This window comes from Protomyctophum bolini, assembly GCF_963924005.1.
Source record: "Protomyctophum bolini genome assembly, chromosome: 9".
In the NCBI taxonomy this organism is placed as follows: Eukaryota; Metazoa; Chordata; class Actinopteri; order Myctophiformes; family Myctophidae; genus Protomyctophum; species Protomyctophum bolini.
Genome location: NC_137870.1, coordinates 9,736,979 through 9,761,110, shown reverse-complemented (window position 1 = coordinate 9,761,110; position 24,132 = coordinate 9,736,979). Strand labels below are relative to the sequence as shown.

Sequence of the window (24,132 nt, the reverse complement as noted above, 5' to 3'; positions counted from 1 at the left end):
TTTTTTTTTTTTTTTTGTCCTTTTCTTTGCGTTAGGACAATGTGGGGACAGATAGTTCCAGTTTGTTAGGACAATGTGGGGACAGATAGTTCCAGTTTGTTAGGACAATGTGGGGACAGATAGTTCCAGTTTGTTAGGACAATGTGGGGACAGATAGTTCCAGTTTGTTAGGACAATGTGGGGACAGATAGTTCCAGTTTGTTAGGACAATGTGGGGACAGATAGTTCCAGTTTGTTCTGGAACTATCAAAGCCGTTTGTGACTTACCTCTCATTGACCTCCATCTTAATTCCTGTATCAACCGCTCGCGAATTGTTGAGCATTTCCTGTTGAGGTAACGTAGAACACACAGAACCCAGATAAGAAACGACAACAACACACATTGTGCTGGAAAAAGCAACACACACACGCAAACGTCTACAAAGGGTTATTATTCTGTACACTGGTGGTTTTCAAACGTTTTGATTTCAATCAGGAATCCCCTCAACGAACCCTGAGGGTCCTGGACCCCCCTTTGAGAACCACTGCTGTACAGAACTGTACCTTTTCATATCAAGGTTCATTATTTATTCAGCATTTGAGCCACGAGACCAACATTTGATGAGATTTAGCCTCAATATTTTGTTATCATTGGATAAGATTTTGTCCACAATTCCATGCTGTATTCATGTTGTGTGTACACACACACACACACACACACACACACACACACACACACACACACACACACACACACACACACACACACACACACACACACACACACACACACACACACACACACACACACACACACACACACACACACACACACACACACACCTCTATTCTGGCAGCAGCTGATTCAACAGCGGCGGAGGTGGCAGCCATTTCCTGTTCCACTAAATCTCCCAGCTCCCCTTGCTGCAGTTCCAACCCTCGAGGGCGCAGTTTCTAAAAGACATGAGACGGTACAAGGTGTGGCACATGATCAATTATCAATACAAGGTGTGGTACATGATCAATTATCAATACAAGGTGTGGTACATGATCAATTATCAATACAAGGTGTGGTACATGATCAATTATCAATACAAGGTGTGGTACATGATCAATTATCAATACAAGGTGTGGTACATGATCAATTATCAATACAAGGTGTGGTACATGATCAATTATCAATACAAGGTGTGGTACATGATCAATTATCAATACAAGGTGTGGTACATGATCAATTATCAATACATCATACAAGGTGTGGTACATGATCAATTATCAATACATCACACAATTCTGTTGCACTCCTACCATCCCTTTAATGCAGTGGTTTTCAACCATTTTCATATCAAGGTTCAGTATACTATATATACCGGTGTGTATATATATATATATATATATATATATATATATATATATATATATATATATTCGGCATTTGAGCCACGGACCACCATCTGATGAGATTTAGCCTCGCCATTTCTTAACAGAAAAAGCAACGCCTTCTCAGCTGAATATAATGATGTAATTTCTGTACAACTACCCTAAGCTTTCCAGCAGAGGACCCAATTACATTATTCTCACGCTGTGACCCTGGAGGCTTTTTAAAAATACACTCTGACTATTGTCTCATGTGGGAATGAAGTCAGGCGATGATAATAAGCCTGTGCCTGTGGCCCCATTTTGATATTCTCTGACCCTTAGCTAAAAGGAACCCAATGTTAACAGAAGAAAAGATAAACCCAGACCTCTGCGGTGGCGAGGATGTCTTGCAGAGCCGTGCGGAGCTTGGAGCTGTCTGCCGTGGCCAGACTCTCCTGTTCTTTCATGGAACCTAGCAGAGACAGGGCCTCCGTTCCACATGCCTTCACACTGTCTGACAGGGCTGGCAGAGAGAAACGCACACAACGGCAGGCATTATGAGAAATGTATTGTGAATACTGAAAGTAAGCTGCCTGTAAATTCATTTATGAAAACATTTAACATTTACAGGCTTGTTTTGGAAGTGCATATTTGTATATAATTGTATATTCTATGGATAGAGCATAATAACACCAACAACTCCACACTAGAGGATGGCTTTTTTTTCAGGATTCAAGATTGGATTTCAAGATTGAAATTTTCATTAATCCCTGGATTAAGTGAACATCCACTCCTGTGTCAGTCTCTCAGACTCCACACCAAAGAGGTTTCCTTACCGTCTGCTTGCTCTACGGGCACCATGTGGGAGGTGGCACTGCCCTGGACGATGGCGTCTCCGACCAGGTGGCCACACTTAGTCACTGCTCGCACCAGGTCTGACACATCTGCAGGGTGGGTGGGGTGATATTTACCAGCTCTGGAGTCTCCAGGAATTTTATTTAACAATTATTTTTTACCAGCTGCTGCGTAAGCACAGCTGGTCAATGATGTTTCTTTTCTTTTTTTTTGTTCTTTAAATTCTTTATCCCACGATTTTGCAACCCATTTTTTCACTCACTGTCAATTATCTAATGTAATCCTGGGCGCTACACTTCCTCTGCCAACCAGCGGGGGGGGGGGGCAGCGGACTGACCTCATGCTTCCTTCTACGCATCTTTTCACCTGACAGGGGAGAGTATCCCCGGCCAGATGTAGTGCGTGGAAGGAACACCAGATCCTTGCCCCTCCATCAGGCGCCCCGGTTGGCTAGGGGGAGGTAGTTTTAGAGTCCAGGATTACTGCATGTTTTTTGTGAGCGTACCTACCATAGGGGACATGGGAAGAACATGCAAACTCGACACAGAATTAAGACTTAACATTTAACATTATCAATCACCATCACCTTTTTTCCCCACTACTTTTCAAAACAACCACACAAAGTGCTTTATATTAACCCTGCAAGACCCGGATATATTTCTATACAACCTTAGGTCTTGCCGGGTTAAGTGCTTGTTGTGATAAGATAAGTATGCAGAATGTAGAGACCAACTGATAGATTCACTGACTGATTATTATGCTAGATTGGAAATAACATGGTTATTTCCCCCACTATGGCCTTCATCAATGTGTGAGAGAGACTGTAGGAGTAGGAGGTCTCTTACTTGTGGTGTCTGCTAGGAAGGCCTCTTTAGCAGACTGGAGTCTGTCCATACAGTCCAAGGAGGCCTGGCACCGTGATACGAGATAATCTACAGACAGAAAGGGAGACAGACATAGTGAGAGAAGAGCAATATTGCAGCATTAAGCACTTTTCATTCCAGTCGGGAGAAAACGACATTTTTCATAAATGAATGCTATTGAACACCCTGTCTGTGTGTTGGTTAAAAAGATATTGAACCAATGGAAAGTAGTCAAAAGCGCTTCGGACAAAACCTATTAACTCCATTGGACCCTCAAACTGTCTGCTAAAACAGCTAACTCCACCACCTCTCCCCCTCTCATGCAAGTAATTGACAATATTTAAAGTCAAAATAACAACTTTGATGAGGCAGCATTGCATTGTTTGCATCTTTTTTACATTTTCTGAAAAATGTATATTTTTCATTTCCTGAAATGTTTTGGTGGTTAGGTGGTTTCTTCCTGACAGCAGATGTTTGTGACCTGCAGAGCTGATGCAGCTGGTGTGTTTGTGACCTGCAGAGCTGATGCAGCTGGTGTGTTTGTGACCTGCAGAGCTGATGCAGCTGGTGTGTTTGTGACCTGCAGAGCTGATGCAGCTGGTGTGTTTGTGACCTGCAGAGCTGATGCAGCTGGTGTGTTTGTGACCTGCAGAGCTGATGCAGCTGGTGTGTTTGTGACCTGCAGAGCTGGTGTGTGTGTGGTGTTTGTGACCTGCAGAGCTGATGCAGCTGGTGTGTTTGTGACCTGCAGAGCTGGTGTGTGTGTGGTGTTTGTGACCTGCAGAGCTGGTGTGTGTGTGGTGTTTGTGACCTGCAGAGCTGGTGCAGCTGGTGTGTGCGGGGTCGTCTATCGTGGCCAGGGAGTCCTGCACTATCCTCTGAGCCTCCTCCAGCGCCCCCTGTAGGCTGGCCCAGCGCGCCGCGGCCAGCTGGCTCTCCAACGCCTGCTCTCGACTCTCCTGTGGACGCAGGATCAGAAGAGACCTGAACTTCATTCAATGTTCTTTTTCTGTATGTTTTTTTTTTTGTGGCTTTCGCCTTTATTTTATATTTTTTATGGGGACAGACAGACAGTAAGCTGACAGGAAATGGGGAGAGAGATGGGGGGGAAGACATGCAGTAAAGGCCGTCGGGATCGGGAGTCGAACCCGCGGCGCACTGCCAGACTGGATTGCCAGCCAAGGTGCCTGGACCACTGAGCCATGGCCTCATTCAATGTTCTACCTATGCCCATATCGGCGGCTAAAGTGTGGTATTTTGTCATTAAAGGCGTAAAAGGTTTTCCCAAAATATCTTGATCTACAAACTCACACCACGTCGCATCATTTTGTAGTATTTTGGGGTTACGTGGTTAAAAATACGGACACACATGTACATACGGACACACATGTACACACATGTACATGTGTGTATGAAACATGTGCACATTGAGTATGCAGTAAGAGGCATACATACACACAGACACACAAGGTCAATAACAAAATGCTGCACGGCATTTTGATATGCAGAATTGTGCTTAAAATATATAATATACAAGCAATAAGCAAACCTTCTCATTGAGTTGGTTCTGCAGAGCTTCTGCCGTCTTCACCCCGCTCTCCCGCTCATTGGCCAGTGAGCTCTGGACCTGCTCTAACTCCTCCCCCAGACCGGCCAGCTCCGCCTCTTTCTGAGACAGGGTTTCCTCTAGCGCCACCTTGTGGGACTCCAGCGTCGACAGCTGAGCGCTCAGCTCCTCACTGGACTGCACCATCGGGGCGACCGAAAGAAAGGTGGAGGAATTATGACAATTAAAAATATGGTACAAATGTAACCTCCACAACACGGCAGCTTTTATTTATTAGGCTTATTATTGGCAAAGCCAGAAATCACATTCAAATGCCCCCAAATTACATATTTTAGTCTTTGTCTGGGGTAAGGCAGTTAAGTTTAACACCTGCGTTGCTGCAGGAACTAGCCCATAGGAGAGTTCTGTAGGCAGCGCAGAAGTGTAATATTGTGCAATATTGCGGTTATACAACAGTTAATCTTAAAAAAAAAACATTTCATTAGATAAATATTAGATAAAAAAAACATTTTAATGACAGATGTAGCCACTACGACCAAATGTTCGTTCCATTATGCTTGCACGGCTAGATGGCTATTTTAACCAATCAGATCGTTTCCTCAAAACATTGTATATTTGGGGTTACTGTCAGAGAGGAGGGTTACAATCAATTTAAATGGGCTCTGGCACAAAATAACAATCTTAAATTAATGTATAGTAAAAAGGGAATTAAAGCAGATTAATATAATTAGTCTGGTTGCCCTAACAGGGCAACCAGACTATTGTTATTGTACAAATGTTGGCTCTGAGATGTAGTGGAGTAGATGTAAATGTATTGGAAATTTGAATAAAGTCAAGTAAAGTAAAAATACCTCAAAATTGTACTTAAGTACAGTATTTGAGTAAATGTACTTTTTTACTATTTACTTTCCACCACTGGGTTAACGGCAGGAGGATGAGTTAACAAAACGTCAACAAAGAGAGAAGTATATGACCAAGCTGTCCGTCTGATGACTGATTACAAAAGAAAGGAGAGAGAAGTATGACTAAGACACAGAAGTGGTCAATGTTATCCTCAACTTCATATTGACATCTGTTGTCCAGATCATATCTCACAGCAGGGCTGCAGGGCTGAATCATTCAGGCCGCGGTAGTCAAGTCATACACCCAGCCAGAGCACCCTATCCCTATTCGATTGCGACATTGAGGGGGCAGAAAACAGCCCGGTCACGTGGTTATGTACTCACGCGAGCCCTATCGACTACAATACATTCCGTAAACTTTCGTATTTCAAATCTCTGTATTTATGCCAAATATTGCGATATCGATACGATATTACCGTTAAAATTTCATATTCTACATTTTACGTGTTGCAACACTTATACATACACGCACGCACACGTGTGGGGATTGAAAAACCATAAAACCTGTATAGCACTGTATTAGTATTATACTGTAGATAGTGTTTGTGTGAAAGTTGCATTTCCGTCAAAATAATTTGTCTTTCTTATGTGTTACATTATCTAGAGAATGTGAATTCATGGAAAGGCAAGTAAACATTACATGTGTGAGAAATTAGCAAACAGATCTAGAGACTTACAGCCTGTGGCACCAGCAGGTCCAGCAGAGAACAGAAAGGATTAAGAAATCAATGACAGAAGAGAAATACATCCCTGTTAAAAGGTAATAATAGGATCAAACGGTGGCAAGACAATCATCTGTTTGTGAACTCTACATGATGAGAGGAAGGTTATGTGTGGAAATACAGGCTATAGGGATCAGGAAAGGGATGGAGGAAGGCAAATACAATACAATACGACGGGGTGGATGAGTAAGTGGGTACAGAGATAATGTGACGAAGAGTGGGTGGTTCACGAGAGAGATGGAACAAAAGGAGGCGCCGGTGGCATAAAGTAGCAGACAATGCCTCATCGCCTGCAGAGGCCCAGCATTGTCGGGTTGAGGTCTGAATTACACCTCGTCTACCCAGGCAAGGAGCGAGCGTTCCCAAAGGCGATATTGCGCGAAAAAAAACACAAGTCACACGTTGTCCATGCAGCCTCCCCCCCCCCCCCCCCCCCTTCTCCACAAGGAGGGGAAGTGCACTAAAGCATTATGGTCATTGTAGGAATTCAGCAATTCAGTGAAACCCTGGTCAAACACACAGACTTCATTATTTTTCTGGCCATATACTGTAGGGTGCAAATTTCAAATTGTGCTACTGTAGTGACTGCAGTTTCTTCCAGCAGTGAAATGTCCCTTTAAGTGGTTAATGTTTGTGAATAGAAAGTGTACAGTCATCCCTGCGGTTCAGCTGACTGGGTATGATCCATCGCTGTAATAAGACCGGACCAGAACAAGCAGTTAAAACTTGTATTGATCATTGTTGTAGCCAAGGACCATGCAGTATTTATATGAAACCCATGGAGTGTGTGTGTGTGTGTGTGTGTGTGTGTGTGTGTGTGAGTAGACTGACCTGTTGTGAAGAGGTCACGGCAGTTTTCAGGGTGATCAACTCTTCCCTGCTGGACAGCAGCTCTGTCTGTATCGTCTGAAGCTGCTCCTGTTGGTCTTTCTCCTGACGGAGGTCGGAAGGAAGGAATTAGGAATATTTATATGTATATATACACACGTGAGAGATGAGAAAGACATTGTACATTGGAGAGGAAGACAGGGAGACACGTAACATCTCAAATGTACCAACTCAGCTTTCCATAGTTTTGTGTAATAGAACTTTGGATCTAACTAGCAGATTTTTGTAACTGGCATGGTAACTTGACATTATAACTACAAGTCATTATAACTATAAGTCTTATACGTTGCTGTGTGGCAGAAACCACCTAACTCCCCTTTTCATGGTTTTGATTGGTTTTAAATAAATCAGTGATATTGAGTACCCTTTACGTCTGTGTGTTGGTTATACACATTTGTAACCAATGAAAAGATGGTTACACCTAGCGGTCCGGACACCTATAGGCTGCTAATCCAGCCCGACAGCGTGTCGCGGGTTCGACCCCCGATCACGACGACCTTTGGTGCGTGTCACTCCCCATCTCTCTCCTCCCATTTCCTGTCACCATACTGTCCACTATCCAATAAAGGCAGAAAAAGCCCCAAAAAAATCTTAAAAGGAAACCAAAGAAAAAAAGTGCTTTGGACAAAACCACTTTATTGGACGCTTGACCCATTTTGGGCGGGAACCCCTTTTGGTGTTAGCATCATGTTATGCTTTAGCTATTGAAAAATAGCAGACCTACAAGCTCTTATCTGATCTCAGGTCTAAATGGGTTAAGGAAGCATCTCTATCTCTGTCTGCTGGCTTCACCTGTCTGTCTGCGCTCTCCCTGGGCAGTCCTCACTTTCTCACCTGTCTGTCTGCGCTCTCCTGGGCAGCCTTCACTTTCTCACCTGTCTGTCTGCACTCTCCTGGGCAGCTTTCACTTTCTCCTGCATGTCTCGCCTCACGGTCTCCACCTCATCCTGTGCTGCCTGGGCCAGCGTCATCTGTCGGGTCACCTCTGCATTCTGCACACGCACACGCACACACACACACAGCAAAATAATTAGGACCTGAGGGATGTCAACCATGAGACAGTGTTACATGTTGTACAACTGGAACTGGAAGATAAAGCTACTGGGACAGAAAATAATCTCCCCCAAAATAATTTGGCGAAGGGTCTATTTGGACCCCTGGTGGTCCCCAGACCAGACCCTGAGCACCGTCCGCTCCTCCTACCTTCCTCAGCAGGTCCGCGTGGCCTTGGACCAACGCTGTGTATTTCTCCTTCAGTTTGGTGTAACGCTGCTCATTGGCCTGGGCCTTTCCTGAGAAGAACAAGCATGCATACACAATGGTAAACAAATGGTAAATGGTGCATTTATATTGTCGCTTTTATCCAAGGCACTTTACATTGATTGTGCATTACGTTACATTCACTCATTCATACAGCGATGGCGGAGGAAACCATGCAAGGCACCAACCTGCACATCTGGAGCAATTAGGGGTTCAGTTCGTAAAACATAAAATGATGGTCTGTATTGTGATAACTTGGCTGCTAAAACGTCTGGGTGGGTGCGGTAAACCCCACACATTAAGTACTCCAAACAGGTTAAAACAAGTTCAAATGCTGAGAGAGCCACTCAATGTCTTAGTGGTTAGATGCTTGCCTCCTGAATGACAAGAAAACCTACTGGCCTGATTCTACAAATGTCTTCTAAATACTGACAGTTTTCTGAAAAACATATCCGGAAATCACAGCGTTTAAAAAAAATCGCGAAAACATGCCGCAATTCGAGGTCAGGCCTAAAATGCGTTAAAATAAAAAAGTTCTAACGAACTCTCTATCTCGGTGAGGCTGCGTTGCTCCTTCTCCGTGTCCTCCTTGACGCGCCGCAGGTCGTCCAGCTCCACCTTCAGGAACTCGCTCTCCCCGGCGGCCTGCATCCTCAGGTGGCTCTGCTCCGCCAGCTCCGCCTCCAGCTCACTGACACGCCCCCTCAGCGCCTGGCACAGCCGACCGCTCTGGAGGAGGACAGGGTTGAGACAGAGAGAGAATAAGGTTGAGACTGAGAGGGAGTTGGCAGACTCGGTCAGAACAAGTGTGTGTGTGTGTGTGTGTGTGTGTGTGTGCGTGCGTGCGTGGCTGCGTGCGTGGTTGGAAAAACGAAATGACAATGGTTTCAAGACTTCCTACACTCTGCTCAGAACACCGCCTTGTTATCACAAACTGCCACCCCGGCTGGCCAGGGGGAGGCAGTATAAAAACCAGGATTACTGCATGTTTTTTGTGAGGGTATCTACAGTAGCACCTTAGGGGACACGGGGAGAACATGCAAACTCCACACAGAAAGGCCCTTTCGCCAACCTCGTCTATAGGGTATGGGCACTGATGACGTGGGGGAGAGATCACGCCCCCAGCGCCCACAGTGTCCCCAGCGGGGGAATCGAACCCAGGACCTTCTAGCTGTGAAGCGACAGCACTACCGACTGCACCTGAAAACCCTTCATCTGAAAGTCATGAGTGTACATGTGTGTTCTTCTCACCTCCAGTCTAAAAGACTCCAGTTCCTCCTTGAGGGCCTGGATCTCCCTGGTCAGCTGCTCAATGAGACGGTCTCTGAGGGAGACGAGACAAAAACATCACTTGTAAGCGAGAGTGTCTGTCCTGTTGTCTGTTTTGTTTGTCTGTTCACACTTGTCATTGTTTAACTGTTTTTAGTTTTTTCATGTTTATCACACTTATATGTCATTTTTATTAAGTATTGTATGTGGAACATTTACATTGCCTGTTATTTTTTTTTCATTTTTATTTTACTGAATTACTTATCATTGTCGATAATATTCTGAAACGGTCATACAACACTTGTGAAAAGAAACACAAACAGAAAAACTTGAATCTCTGAAATGTCTGAAGTGTCACACATCATGAAACCCAGATAGGATTAGTTTGATTAGTTCTTTGTTGTTCTTTCCCCTTTTGTCGCAGATTATACAACTGCCTATTGTTCGTTAACCACTCAAGCCCTATATAGTATATACTTCATCGTAGACAGATAGATAAAATAGTCAACGTATGCACTCACTCAGGTGTCACATCGTGATGCACTGCGTGAGCTTGTTGTTCTGCTATTTTAACTATTCAATTTTCAACAATATAATGCTCAAAATAGGGAAACCAGGTTAAAAGTGATCAAACATAATGCAAAACATTAGGAGTGCACCCATAGGTGACGGATAGTGCATCGACTCTAACATCCCTGGATCGATTGCAGGTTCATGTCTCCCTTCACGCTAAAACTCATACTGTGGCGAGAACGAGATATCGTTTTCCACGTGGTGCGTCTGGCAATAACAAATGCAAGCCGATACGTGGTGTGGCTTGGATGAGGCTCACTCACTTGTCGTCCTTGCGCATGCCGTTCTGACTGTTGAAGTTGAAAGGGTCTGTCGCAGCCGAGGTGCCAAACAGATCATCAAACTTGGTTTCCACGGCAGCCTGGACGTGGACACAAAAACAGTGTTCAAAGGGAAAAGAATCACAATATAAGTCAACCAACCTTTTTTGTATTGTTTTTTGGCGAACGAAACCATTGTTCCGCAGAAGTATAAATTTAGGTATAGAACTGTAAATGATAGAATGTGTATTCACTGCATCACGGTATGTATGATATCTCTGAAACAGCATATCGTGGAGAAATTGTATTGTCTCGACGACATTTATCACTGTATCGCCCACCGGCAGTACGGGGATGACGTTACGGTGTATATACCGGCAGAACAGGGATGATTTTACAGTGAATATACTGGCAGTACAGGGATGATATTACAGTGAATATACCGGCAGTACAGGGATGATTTTACAGTGAATATACTGGCAGTACGGGGATGACGTTACAGTGAATATACTGGCAGTACGGGGATGACGTTACGGTGAATATACTGGCAGTACAGGGATGATATTACAGTGAATATACTGGCAGTACGGGGATGACGTTACGGTGAATATACACCGGCAGTACAGGGATGATATTACGGTGTACTAACCGGCAGTGCGGGGATGTCGGTGTCCACCAGGTCCTCGGTCTCCACCACATGCTCCGACTCGGGGGACGAGGCCTCGGCAGGAATCACCACCACGGGACTGATGTGCTCCGACAGAGCCGACGCTCGCAGGAAGTTGGGAGGGTTCTGGTAAGAGACAGACAGTAGGATGGTGTTAGGGTGTTAAATATGAGAGCCCTGTTACAATGTGCTCTCCACTGTAACAGCACAATGAACAACATTGAGGAATTATACTGGTACACTAATATCATTATAAAACACAAAGTGTTAAGAAGAGTCAATGTGTCATCAAACCTCCATAAGTCAGGTTTAAATTTAAAAAATAAAGTAGATATAGGTAAATAAATAATGTTGTGCAAAATGAACGTCGCTCACCTCAGGCAACTGTGGGATCTGAATCAGTCTCTTGAAGTACTGCAGGTTACTGGAGCGGTAGAATAGACTTTTTAATCTGAGAGAGAGAGAGAGAGAGAGAGAGAGATGTCTGCTATAGTTTCCATTTGTGTAGACATTTCTGCTTTGTATTGTCCCATTGGAAATCCCAGAAACTATCTTTTTGCAAAGGACAAGAGCAAGATTGAGAAACCGAGACATAACATAACAATAACATTACATAGGGACAAACTCATTCATCGTGATTAAATATGCATGAGACAGTAGTAGTGAAAATGTGGCTGGGGAGAGAGGGGCTTCTGTGTGCTTGTGTGCGTGTGTGTGTGCGCACACGCCCGTGAGTGTGGCAGCACAGAGGCAAAGCCAAAGTGAACGCCGCTGAACGCCAAAGTTGTTTTTGTAAATAACTTAAACAACCGCAGCCGTCGTAACTGCCACCATTAATGTAGTCAGTTTTAATCAGTGGTCAGAGGCTTGAGAATTATGGGGTTGTCCAAGTGTAAAGCAGAGCAGCGTGCAACATACTGTTCCATCTCCTCCATTATAGGCAGTCGCTCTATTTGAGGAGAAGGTGCTTTTTGTACCCATGATTTTGTCTTCTCCCAGGTGTTGGTAATATGACAGTCTGAAGTGACCAATGTTGACTGTGAATAAGTTCATGTGCATATGTTGATTATATTCTGTACATTTAGGGCTTGTTTGGACTCAAGTGTGTGTGCGCGTGCGTGCGTGCGTGCGTGTGTGTGTGTGCGCGTGCGTGCGTGCGTGCATACAGTAACACAATCACCACCAGCCCAACCACCCCAAAACATATATTTTTTAAATGAAAAAGAAAAAAGAGAAAAGAAAAAGGTACGACAAACTAAAAAGCCTGGCAACAGGAGCACATGTAGGGCAGAATAAATGTAGTCAATATAACTCAATACAGTCTATATGTTCAGCAAGACTAGATTAGTACTGTGTGTCTAACTGTCTATAGATACTGGGAGAACTCACTTCTTAAACTGCTCCTGGAAACGGTCTCTGTGGCCCTGGAGAGTGTCTGCTGGAAGGCCTGCAAGCACACACGCACACGCACACACGCACACACACACACACACACACACACACACACACACACACACAGTGCTTTAGGTAAAGCTTTACCCGTGCAGTAGATTTTTTTTTTTCAATCGTTCGTGGAAATGTGCCAAAAAACATGCAAGCCTCTGTCCGTCTGTAGGCTATATATTGGGGCTTGTTGTAGTTCTACTGTGCAGCCAGCAGGGGGCCAGGGGGTCTGTTCCACTCACAGGAGTGCAGTTTGAAGAGCAGCTTGACGGTGTAGTCGTACAGATGGCTGCAGTCCAGGATCACCTGGATTAGAGGAGCCAGGCGGCACTGACCCGCCGCCGTGACGGAGACCGACCGAGACATGTCCAGGCTGCTGAACACTGTGGACACACACACACACACACACACAGTCAGCGACCGACCTGGGTATACAAAAACAAACTGGAAAAGCCTGAGAAGGGGTGGCAATGGCTCAGGGGTAGAGTCGGTGGTTGAGCAGTTCGATCCCCGAGCTCCCCGCAGAGTTTAGTGTCGAAGTGTCCTTGAGCAAGACGCTGAACCCCTAATTGCTCCCGATGAGCAGGTTGGTGCCTTGCATGGTTTCCTCCACCAATCGGTGTATGAATGTGCGTGTGGATGGTTGAATGTAATGCCCAATCAGTAAATGTAATGCACATCTCAACTTCAAGCGCTTTGTGATGAAAAGCGCTATACTGTATAAATGCACCATTTACCATAAGGGGTGTGCTCCCTAGATGAAGAAAGGAGGGAGTCCCAGCCAGCCAGGGATCACAGTGTCTCAAGTCAAGCAGAAAAGGGCAGTAGCAACCTGACCCCCCCCCCCCCCCCCCCTCCCCTCCCTACTCTGCTCCATCTTTGATGCCAGGGCTTGAGTGCCTCTGTTCCCTGGCCTGTACACAGGTGTGGTTTCCTGACACAGGCACACACACACACGCACGCACGCACGCATGCACGCACGCACACCTCAAGACTATAGTCTCTGTTCCTAGATGATGTGATTCCTTCAGAATACACCAGACCAGAGACATCGCAGTAGGCCCGGGGAATCAGGAAAGCTATATGGGCTTGTCGTGTAAAACGGGCACTGTTCAGTCTGCTCATTCAGACACACTGTAATTAATGTTCCAATCGGTACTTGGATATATACTAGATTTGGGTTTCATGCATCATTTAACAAAGATGTGTCTTGACTGATACAGATGGGGATAAAGGGTATGCGCTTGCATAAAGTCAATGGTACACTGAGTGTCAAAGTGACTTCAATGTCGTTTAATGGGCTGTCAAGCCCAGAAAGAAGTTTCTTTTGCCACTCAGTAGGCGTTCCCGCATAACTTCCGGGTACGATGATGATGTCATGCGCATACCCTCTATAAGCAACAGAACGTCTTGTGTTGAGAGACTAAGGCCCTCATTTATCAACCGTGCGTACGCCAAAATATGGGTGCACGCCGAAATTGCCGACATTTTTGACATTTACCATTTCCGCCAAAGCTTGAAATTGAACGTGACAACGTTCAAAATCCACGTCTGCTCCTCAACTGGCGTACGCATTTTTTTCTGTCTTACACAAGCGGAGCAGCATTGTCTGAACTGCTGACACGCTGTCACAGGCATCTAAACATATGTTTTCTCTCCTAAAATGTTAATATAAAACGGTATGTGTATGTAAAAAAAAAGGGAGATATTTCCAACTTTACAAGTAATTAAAATTGCGCAATTAAAAACAATATAACATGTTTACAATGTATTAGTTTGTGCTTAATCAAACAGTGATTTACTGGCCTTGTTATGCAAGCAACTTTTTGGAGCGCATGCGGTGATGCGGCTTATGATTGTGTTAGCTTATTTTATTTTAAAAAGGCATAAATGGACTGCACGCCTTTATTTCCAAGTGACAATGACAAGCATACAGCTTGCCTATTTGTAGTAAGTACTAGCAGGCTATAGGCGTAAGGGACTTAATCATTCACCATTTAAATAAGTGCTTAGACAGGTTATGACAGTTTTGACAGTTCAGATAAAAGCGAGATCATTTTCGGGGCTCAGGAGGACGGGACCGCGCAGCGTGCGTCGCCAACACATACCAGCACACATGCAAGCGGCAAGCCTTCATCCATATGTTTATGATTCGTTCATCAATGATCAAATCAGAAATCACTACATAAACGTTGATTATGACTGCCTTGACGACATGATAGCCTCTCTCATGCTGCATGTATGTCCATGCGGCATACATGCGGATTTGGGCTGTCTGTGCTGGAATATTTCCATGACGTTGGAAAGTAGCCTATAGTGCAATGCAGCTGCGGAGAGTCCCAACATGCATGGGTAGCCTATATACTGTAATCTACAGCAGGCCAACAGCACTTGTCTTTCTGGAGTTACGGTATATGCAATCTCCTCCTCGTTTAATAAACCTGACGTGTCACTGGAATGTCAAATGTGCCGTGCCAGCCCAGCGCAAGTGCATGGGAACCGCATCGGCGATAGGTATAGGCTAACCCAGCCAGTCAGCCCACCACCACCAGTACCATATATTTTGGCTGCACATTAATATAATTGACAGTTGACAGTCCTGCAGCCACTGCAGCGACTGCGAGGCAATCTAAATAGACTGTCGAACGTGCATGCAGTTGGTCACGGACGGACCACAGTGATAGAGAGAGACAGACAGACAGGACAGGAGGAGCACCTGCAAAACAGCAGCGTGTCACCGTTCGTGTGTGTGCCTATTTGTTATTTAATTATGGTTCAGGTTCAGGTTTTCGTTCACTAATATATCTTGTTGTATATTAAATTAAAAATACTTTAATAATTTAATATACAACTAACAACACTCAGTGAAAGTTGCTTGCAAATTGCGATATGTGCGTGCGTGGCGTGCGGGGGGTGAGGACCGTGAGGCGGGCAGCAATAAGGGAAGCGAAGCGAGAGGAGAAACATACAGGGTAGGCCTACAACTTTATTTAATTCATGCAGGTGTTCGTTTTTTATTTATTTAACAACACACCAGTTAGTTGGGCAGCTTGCAAGTTGCGTGTGCATGCTGTGCGTCTGTGCGTGTGTATGAGAGAGGGGGGTGAGGCGCAGCAAGGCACGGGAGAAACCTATTTTTTCATGTTACCATGGTTTCAGGAAACGTATAGCCGTTTTCAGGTCGCAAAAACGAGGGCGAGGCTTGATTTCATAGGGCGTGCCAGATAGATTTCAGCCGTCACATTTATTAACGTCAGAACGAAATTAAGGAAGGATCAGCTGTTTGCGATCACTTTATAAATGCCGTGGCGACGTGGGTGTACTACGAAACCTGCATTTGAATCTGTGGCAGATTTTACACTCGATTGATAAATGAGGGCCTAAATCTCCTGGCGGCTCGGGTGAGCCCGGAGGATACCGGAAAACTCGCCAGTTTACCAACTCGCTGCGGCGAAGATTCAAACCCACAGATGTTATAGTTCATTTCCAAAGTGATCAAATTATTTTGTGCCATTAAACGGTCAGCTAGATGATGATAAAAAGGTGAGTATGTGAATACCAATGATAAGTAGGCCAGCCATTTCAGGATATTGTTTACAAATTAATTACATTGTTTCAGTACTTTGGTGTTTAAACTTTTAGCATTCATACTTCATCTAGTGTTAACTCTAAACAACTATCCCCTCTCTCTCTCTGTCAATTCAATGCAATTTAATTGAAGGTGAGGTCAATCTAAAATGCACCAAAGAGTCGGAAAACCGGCGAGTTCTCCGGATACCAGCTCGGATAGCTGTGACGACCAGAAAAGGAGAGCAGAAGAACTTACCACCCAGGAAGAGGTTGAGTTCACACTCCAGATAGTCAAACATCTCCACTGTCAACTGGAAACTAGAAACGAGACAAAGAAAGAGAGAAAGAAAGAAAAAGGTAAGTGAAAGCAAGGTGTAAAGTAATTTAAAAATAAACAACAATTTGACTAATGATGAGAAGATTGCAAACTGGTACAGACTGGTATACCCAAGGACCACATTTGTAGCAGCAACAATCATAGCAATTTGCGATAACAACACTTACAAGTTGTTGACATCATTCTCCCCCGCCTCGTCGAGCTGTCGGTTTGACATCTGCAGGTTGCCCGGGAAACGAGGGTTCTGGGAGAGAGGACGAGAAGGGAACCCCTTTTGGTGTTAGCGTTATGTTATGCTTTAGCTATTGAAAAATAGCAGATCTATACAAGCTCATACGAGCTTGTAGGTCTGCCATTTTTGAAAAATCGAAGAACCACTGACATAGATTTTTTTCAGAAAACTGTCAGGATGTAGAAGACATTTTTAGAATCTGGTCTCAGGTCAAAATGGGTTAAGAGTTGAGTTGATTTGATTATATATTTTTTTCAGATCTACAGATTGGGGCATCGACCTCTTCAGCACACACATGCATCAGATTATTTGAAGATTTGGCTTTGATCAAGCATCGTGCAGTGAGAAGTACACTACAGTACAGTACAGTACAGTAGCAGTGACCTTACGGTCATACGGTATACAATATTTTATCCCAAGTGGTGCTTTTGCAGCGATTCAAAGAAAAGGTATAGCTCCTACGATTTTATTATACTATACATTGTGAGGAAGCATTTATTTTAAGCACAGTAGGAAGTCCATCTATAATTTAATCATTATCTCTCTCTCTGCCAGCCCAAGGCCGAGCGAGAGATAGTTTTATTTTATTTCTAAAGTGCTTTTCTCAGTAACAACAAGGAGACATAAAATACAAACAGTATGTCTGCCAGACAATAGGCATTCCACACACAGCAGAATAAAAAAACTATAATATTTTAAAATAAGTAACATTCAGAGCAAACCCACATGGGTTTTAAAATGTTGTGAGGAGTGTAGCTTAGTTTCCAATCTATGGGTTGTTCCGTTTGAGTTCAGTGGTGTCCCCTTAAACCAAGCCCAGACTACAGGAGGTTTACACATCCCAATCCTATTGGAATCAGGCTGCATTGCCCAGATAAGGAGAAACGTTACAGATTGTATTCTCCCTATTTGCTGAAGTATGGGGAAACGGGTGTAAACAAACATGGCCGCTCATGAAAAAAGAAAGTCTTCAGTCTTGCATCATTTGGATGAGGAAAGTGTTTGAGGGGTGTTGGGCAACACAAGCTATCCATTCTTCAGAGGGAAATTAACCAGCGTTTTATAGCTTTTGCTAACAGTAGTTAACCCATTTTGGGCGGGATTGGGAACCCCTTTTGGTGTTAGCATCATGTTATGCTTTAGCTATTGAAAAATAGCAGATCTAAAAGCTCATAGCACGCCACCGAGTGGCACGCTACGAGCTTGTAGGTCTGCTATTTTTTTTAAATCAAAATTGTTATTTCACTTGTATGACATCAAGTAAAATGTCATGATTGTGACAGGCCTAATTAATAAGCAAGGCTCAAGGGGCTAAAATGTTTACTGTTGGCAGGCAACACCATCAATTAATATGAACATTGGCACCTATACCAGGTACCATGGTCACTGGACATGATTTTGCCTCAGATTATCTGTAATGGTTTATCTGGGGCTACATTGTGCTATTTCTCCTAGAGTCTGAGACTCGGCTCAAAACAAGAACGCTCAGAGGCAACTATCAGAGGTCAAGTATTCTTCGCCAGTCATCAGCAGAGCAACATCCAACCACAACATTGTGTAATAGTATAGAGTAACAGTAACTGCCACAGACTCTCAGCCAGGCTGCCCAGCTGTGTCACATCATAAAATAGCTACATTAGTACAGATTTACGAAAAGCTATTAGTCTAAGAACCCCTTTTTGTATATAAAAGGTGCACCCCCCAGAGAGAGAGAGAGAGAGAGAGAGAGAGAGAGAGAGAGAGAGAGAGAGAGAGAGAGAGAGAGAGAGAGAGAGAGAGAGAGAGAGAGAGACAGAGAGAGAGAGACAGAGACAGAGATATGTCAGCACTAAAAGGGAAGTCTGAGGCAGTGATAATTAGTGCCCCTCTGTGTTTAATAGGTCAGGCGGCCGACTCACTTTGACATGAAACTCCATTTTGGTGATGAGCAGTTTGAGGTAGATGCTGCACAGCTTCCCATAGCCTTCACTCAGGTGACCCTGTGAGGGCAGAGACAGAAAACAGTGGTCTTAAACCAGTGGTCCTTGAAAGGGGTTCCAGGTGGTCCCCAGCTATAAATGATTGAGAATTGGTAACCAATTGGACCCTCATTAGATCTTTAACTCTTGAGAGTGGAAACTGGGTTACACTCTATTTACACTTACACATTTTTACACTCTCAAGAATTAAATTATTGTCAAACATCTGCATTAGTTAATTTACAAGAAGTGTACGGTAATTAGAGAATGTAAAATAATAACTTTTATCAACGTTTCAATAGAGCATGGAATTGGGGGGGGGTCTGCGAGGCTAAATGTCATCAAATGGTGGTCCGTGGCTCAAATGCCAAATAATAATTAACGGCACTCGATATGAAAAGGGTTGAGAACCACAGACATAAAAAATATATAAATGGAGAAGTTAAGTTAAGAGGGAGGCTAAGGGACATGATCAAAGGGAGCTCTTGGGAGGCATATTATGCTCATTATCAGCGTTGCCTAACATTCAGGAAGCAAATTATTACTTCATGAGAAAGTCTGTGGTGGCACTTTGAGAGTGGGATAAGCACGGTGAATGTGAAATCTGTGGTGACACTTTGAGAGTGGGATAAGCACTGTGAATGTGAAACATGTTCAAATCTGTGGTGACACTTTGAGAGTGGGATAAGCACTGTGAATGTGAAAGGGCTGACCGACCGCCACAGATCTCCTCCACCTGCTGCATAGATTCAGCATTTATTTACATTAAAATATGAAGCACTCCAGTCCAGTTCTGTTCAGGACCTATAAATATCTCTGTCGTATAGGCAGGGGTTATTTTTTTAAACGAAAATATCCGTTTTGCAAAAGTCCCATATACGTATAGCCCTAGTTACCAGGCTGCATTCTGTTGCGCCAAGCTGTCAATCTCTTGTATTATTTCCCACCACGGAGTAACCTCGCGTCTCGGAGGACAGTCAAGACGGGCAGTGTCGGTAGGCCAATCAGAGGCAGGCGGGGCGTTACCATGTCTATGCTCCGACGCAAACTAGATATATGAATATGCGTTGATGACACATCACAACAGAAAAGAGAGGCCATGACCCCTATAGTCAGATGGACCACACTTCCTGCATCCTCCGAAGCAGCGACATCAGCAATTGAGAATTGTGTAATAAATAATGTTATACCAGGAATAAGTCATTACTAAGCAGCATTACATGCACTCCACCCATGTCAACCACAACTCGATGCACACACAAAGAAAAGACTGTCCAAATTCACTGATTTACTGGAACATGTCTGAACATGTTTTTACACAATAACACACAGGAATTTCAACAGTTTAACAACAGTTTATAACCATAGCACAACATACTAAGAAACCTGCTCACTTAGTTCAAGACAGATTTCCATGGTGATTTGGGCCTGCATTCAATTCATTATTGAGGAAGGATGTTCCCACAATACAACTGACACAGATACTCCACACTGACACGGTACAACTCTTTACATTTGTTCTAAATTTGAACTTGTCCAAAACTCTCTCAACCTCAGATCAAATACAGATACTTCTGGGGGTCCTTGACATGAAAAAGGTTGAGCACCACTGACATAGAAACTTAGGTTTCTATGTCTGACAAGTTTCTATGTCAGATTTAGAAGCCATTTATTTAGAACCGGCCTCAGGTCAAAATGGGTTAAAACAGCCAGACCATGGCTTCCTCCTCTGGTCAAGCTGATCGACTGACAACAAAAACAGACAGAGGGTCTGTGATTTTACAGTACGAATATATATATCGGTACACCTTGCCATAAATTCTGTGCCCTTACTTACCCACATCCTGCTCATGTCCGTCAAGTCAGCCTTGTTCCTCATCGAATCCTTTATCACCTGGGGAGAGAGCAGAGAACATTATGATTTAGTTTTATAAAGAACCATAGGTCATACAATCTAATTTTCCCCTTGGATTCCTTGGATCATTACGCAACTCCCAAATTAGGCCACCATTCATTAACGTCATTAATAAGAAGCGCTGGACTGATCCACGGTTTGGCCTGTAACGTCTTGAACCGTCACTCTTAAAGGGACACTTTAAGAGTCTTTCCTAGACTACAATTCCCATAATGCTTTGGTGCACTGCTCCTCTTTGGGGATAGGGGGAGGCCGAGCTGTCCTAAGCTGTTGCCAGACCTGGGCAGACAGGCGCTGTCTGCCGGCCGTCTCTTCCGGGTTTTACAGCTGGTGGATGGAAATGAAGCTCCACCGCTGGGGCAAGCGTTTCCTGGGAATCTGGCCGTCGCGGCATTCAGCCGCGTCGGTGGAGCTTATTTTCCATCCACCAGCTGTCTAAAAACCCGGAAGAGAGGCCGGCAGACAGCGGGAAAACGGCCGCGCCTGTTTGCCCAAGTGTGGAAACACTGTTACTGAAACAACATGTAGTCCAGGAAGTAAGTGAGCCCAGTGTGCATGACATCGTGGACACTTTGAAATAAGAACATATCTAAAAACACATATGACCCACATAAAACCCCCAGGTGTTTCTTGTCTCTCAAAAATCATTAAAATAAGATGTGGTTGCAAAAGGGGTGAAGTGTCCCTTTAAAGCCTATTCATACTCCAGTTTTAGGTGATTATATGTGACCAGCGGGGGAAAAAAGCGGTGATAAGGGGCTCACCGCTCTGGCGCTCACCCAAACACATCTCTCTGTTTTTACTAAAACTACAACATGACATCACTGAGCTGCGATGGTAAGAGACTCACCTCTCACCCAAACACGTCTCTCTGTTTTTACTAACCACCGATGGTGATAGCTTTATTTTGTTCATTGTTTTTGTAAATGATGCCATGTCATCCACCCATGTCATCCACCCATTATTTCATGTCAGTTCTGAACCCAATGCCCAGTACACTTTGCCTAAAGAGATAGCTGACCTTGTTTGTAATTTTAGATCATTGTTTCGTGTTTACCAGCCTGGCGGTCTCTTTCCCAGACCTTATCGTGGTGCCTTCGACTATCTAGCCTCGGCCTGTTCTCTCAGTAACACTATATGATAAGGTTAGAGTCGGCATTCCACTGGTCGAAGATGAAACTGCTACATCGACATCAGCGGATCAGCCCTGGAGGGTGAGACTCCACAGCAGGAGTACAGGAAGAAATCTCCTCCAGTTGTAACACTACAGATGAAGTGTTACAGATGTCGCTCAATTCACTGTCACTCACAATCACCGTTGTAAACATCTGACCCCAGAAAGGATAACTTCCTGGTGTCAAAGGGTTATTAGGATTATTGTACTATATAACAAGTCCACTGGCTCATGATCAGTGAGAGAACCTTTTATGCTGTTTTGGACCCATTCTTACTCCCCCGATATAATGGATTATCATTGAGAACTCATACTCATGGTCTGGACTGTGTGTGTGTGTGTGTGTGTGTGTGTGTGTGTGTGTGTGTGTGTGTGTGTGTGTGCGTGCGTGTGTTTGTTACGCTATTAAGAGTCAAGACATATACATACGTTTGGATGCCCGTCTCGTAGAAGCTTGTGGAAGACGTGGCAGAACTTCCAGCAGAGGACGGCGTTGCTGGACAGGGGCAGCCTGTTGATGGCCGCCCAGAAGGTGTGGGCCCCTTTCTCATGGTGGGTCCCCAGGATGCAGGGTGAGGGCCACGCAGAGAGTCAAGGACAACACACAGGCACGTGCACACATAGACATCAAAACCTTTTTATTAGTCTGTAAAAAAACTGCCCTCTCCAGCCAGACCTTGAATGCAGTATTTATTTACTATAGTGCCATGCCATGTCAGCCCTTTTCCCAACTCTCCTGAGCTTGAACGCAGCTCCCAACGCGCCGCGCTGCGCCCCTGCATTCTTTAATTTACAAGAAGTCTACACCATTAGAGAATGTAGAAGAATTGTTATTTTGTCCGTTTGCCTGTTATCTCTCCCATTGGTACACACATCAATATAGCATGGGATTGTGGACAAAGTCTTATCCAACAAAATATTATTTAATTTAACCCATTTTGGGCGGGAACCCCTTTTGGTGTTTTAAACATTATGTTATGATTTAGCTATTGAAAAAAAATAATTAATCGTTAAAATGTGGCGCAAATCATTGAATACCGGTATATATTTCAGAACGAACATTTTTAACTAAAATATTTGCTTCTGGGGGGTCCCTGGAACTACATATTTTGAGATGGGGGTCCGTGGCCCAATAGAGGGGGGTCCTCTTGACATGAAAAAGGTTGAGCACCACTGACATAGAAACATGGGTTTTTCAGAAAAATGTTAGGATTTAGAAGCCTTTTTTTGGGCCGTTGCTCAAATGCTGAACAAATAATGTACCTTGACATGAAAAGGGTTGAAAACCACTGCTACAAGTAGCCTACAAAACCTAGAAATGTTGGAAAAACCCAGCAGACATATCCCCCCCCCCCCCCCCCCCCCCCTCTCTCTCTCTCTCACGACAGAATTAGCTCGGCCGTGTGGCTGGCCCATGCATGTACTCGAGGATCACATTATGTCTATTGTTTGGATCTTGCACCAACATAACCCTCGAGTCACGGAGAAATGCTTAAGAACTTCCCCAAGCACACACCAGGAATCAGGGAAAACATCGCTCATCTACTGGCCAGGTCAAAACAAACTCTACTCAACTCCGCTGCACATGCACATGGACACTAACACACATGCACGCAAAATCACAGACAAAAATAAACAAACAGGCAGAGAGAGAGACACACACACACACACACACACACACACAACTTATATTGCACACTCAAACCAAACCACACAAAGGATATTCCTGGCATGCTTCTCTTTGACAGCAACCTCCTGTGTGTTGATGGCCTTGTTGATGCTGACAGCCTATAATTGAGAAGGGAAATAAATCGTATCAGTAACAGATCATCTATTTCACACATTATAAAACACAACCGTAAGATTCAAGTGGGTTGTATTTGTCACTCACTCGTACAGTACAGTAGGTATACAACAAGCAGCAAAGAATTAGTGGCAGCATGTTCCCGTAAGACTGTGCTATTAACAATATTAAAATATCGGCGGAAGTGTCGGGCCGGAATATCCATCAGATGACATGTATTTCCCCCTGATACAATTATGTTTCGACCAATCACAACCCTTTTTTCATTCATGGAGAATGTAAACAACGTCAACGTCTTGAGCGCTTCTTCCGCCAAAATCCCACTACTTCTGTCGATACACTCTACTCTACAGCAGTGGTTCCCAAAGTGGGGTCTGGGGACCCCCAGGGGTCCTTGATGGAGTTCCAGGGGGTCCCCAGCTGAACGATAGTTTGGAACCAAATGTCCCTTATGGGTCTGTAACTGAGAGTGTACAAATAGAAATAGAATAGTAAACTGGGGGTCCCAGAGATAGAAATGTCAAACTGGGGGTCC

The 24,132-nt window shown here is 44.2% G+C and overlaps 1 protein-coding gene across 5 annotated transcripts in view; it reads right to left on the bottom strand.

The window, feature by feature from the left end:
- Positions 1–24,132, bottom strand: part of hip1 (huntingtin interacting protein 1) — a 59,438-nt gene that overhangs the window by 9,904 nt on the left and 25,402 nt on the right. For all 5 annotated transcript variants that reach the window (XR_013964647.1, XM_080772695.1, XM_080772697.1 and 2 more), the window contains exons 2-24: positions 23,518–23,581; positions 22,223–22,365; positions 20,542–20,598; positions 18,645–18,725; positions 16,682–16,758; positions 16,434–16,495; positions 12,850–12,990; positions 12,554–12,611; positions 11,540–11,615; positions 11,147–11,290; positions 10,501–10,598; positions 9,647–9,719; positions 8,941–9,124; positions 8,339–8,427; positions 8,011–8,127; positions 7,079–7,180; positions 4,606–4,800; positions 3,868–4,015; positions 3,039–3,125; positions 2,175–2,282; positions 1,725–1,861; positions 823–933; positions 268–326 (exon numbers count right to left, since the gene is read on the bottom strand). Coding sequence is in view for 4 of the 5 variants with exons in the window: in XM_080772695.1 (XP_080628821.1) it covers positions 268–326; positions 823–933; positions 1,725–1,861; positions 2,175–2,282; positions 3,039–3,125; positions 3,868–4,015; positions 4,606–4,800; positions 7,079–7,180; positions 8,011–8,127; positions 8,339–8,427; positions 8,941–9,124; positions 9,647–9,719; positions 10,501–10,598; positions 11,147–11,290; positions 11,540–11,615; positions 12,554–12,611; positions 12,850–12,990; positions 16,434–16,495; positions 16,682–16,758; positions 18,645–18,725; positions 20,542–20,598; positions 22,223–22,365; positions 23,518–23,581 (2,411 nt within the window). In the remaining variant the exon portion in view is untranslated. The remainder of the gene's footprint in view (positions 1–267; positions 327–822; positions 934–1,724; positions 1,862–2,174; positions 2,283–3,038; positions 3,126–3,867; positions 4,016–4,605; positions 4,801–7,078; positions 7,181–8,010; positions 8,128–8,338; positions 8,428–8,940; positions 9,125–9,646; positions 9,720–10,500; positions 10,599–11,146; positions 11,291–11,539; positions 11,616–12,553; positions 12,612–12,849; positions 12,991–16,433; positions 16,496–16,681; positions 16,759–18,644; positions 18,726–20,541; positions 20,599–22,222; positions 22,366–23,517; positions 23,582–24,132) is intronic.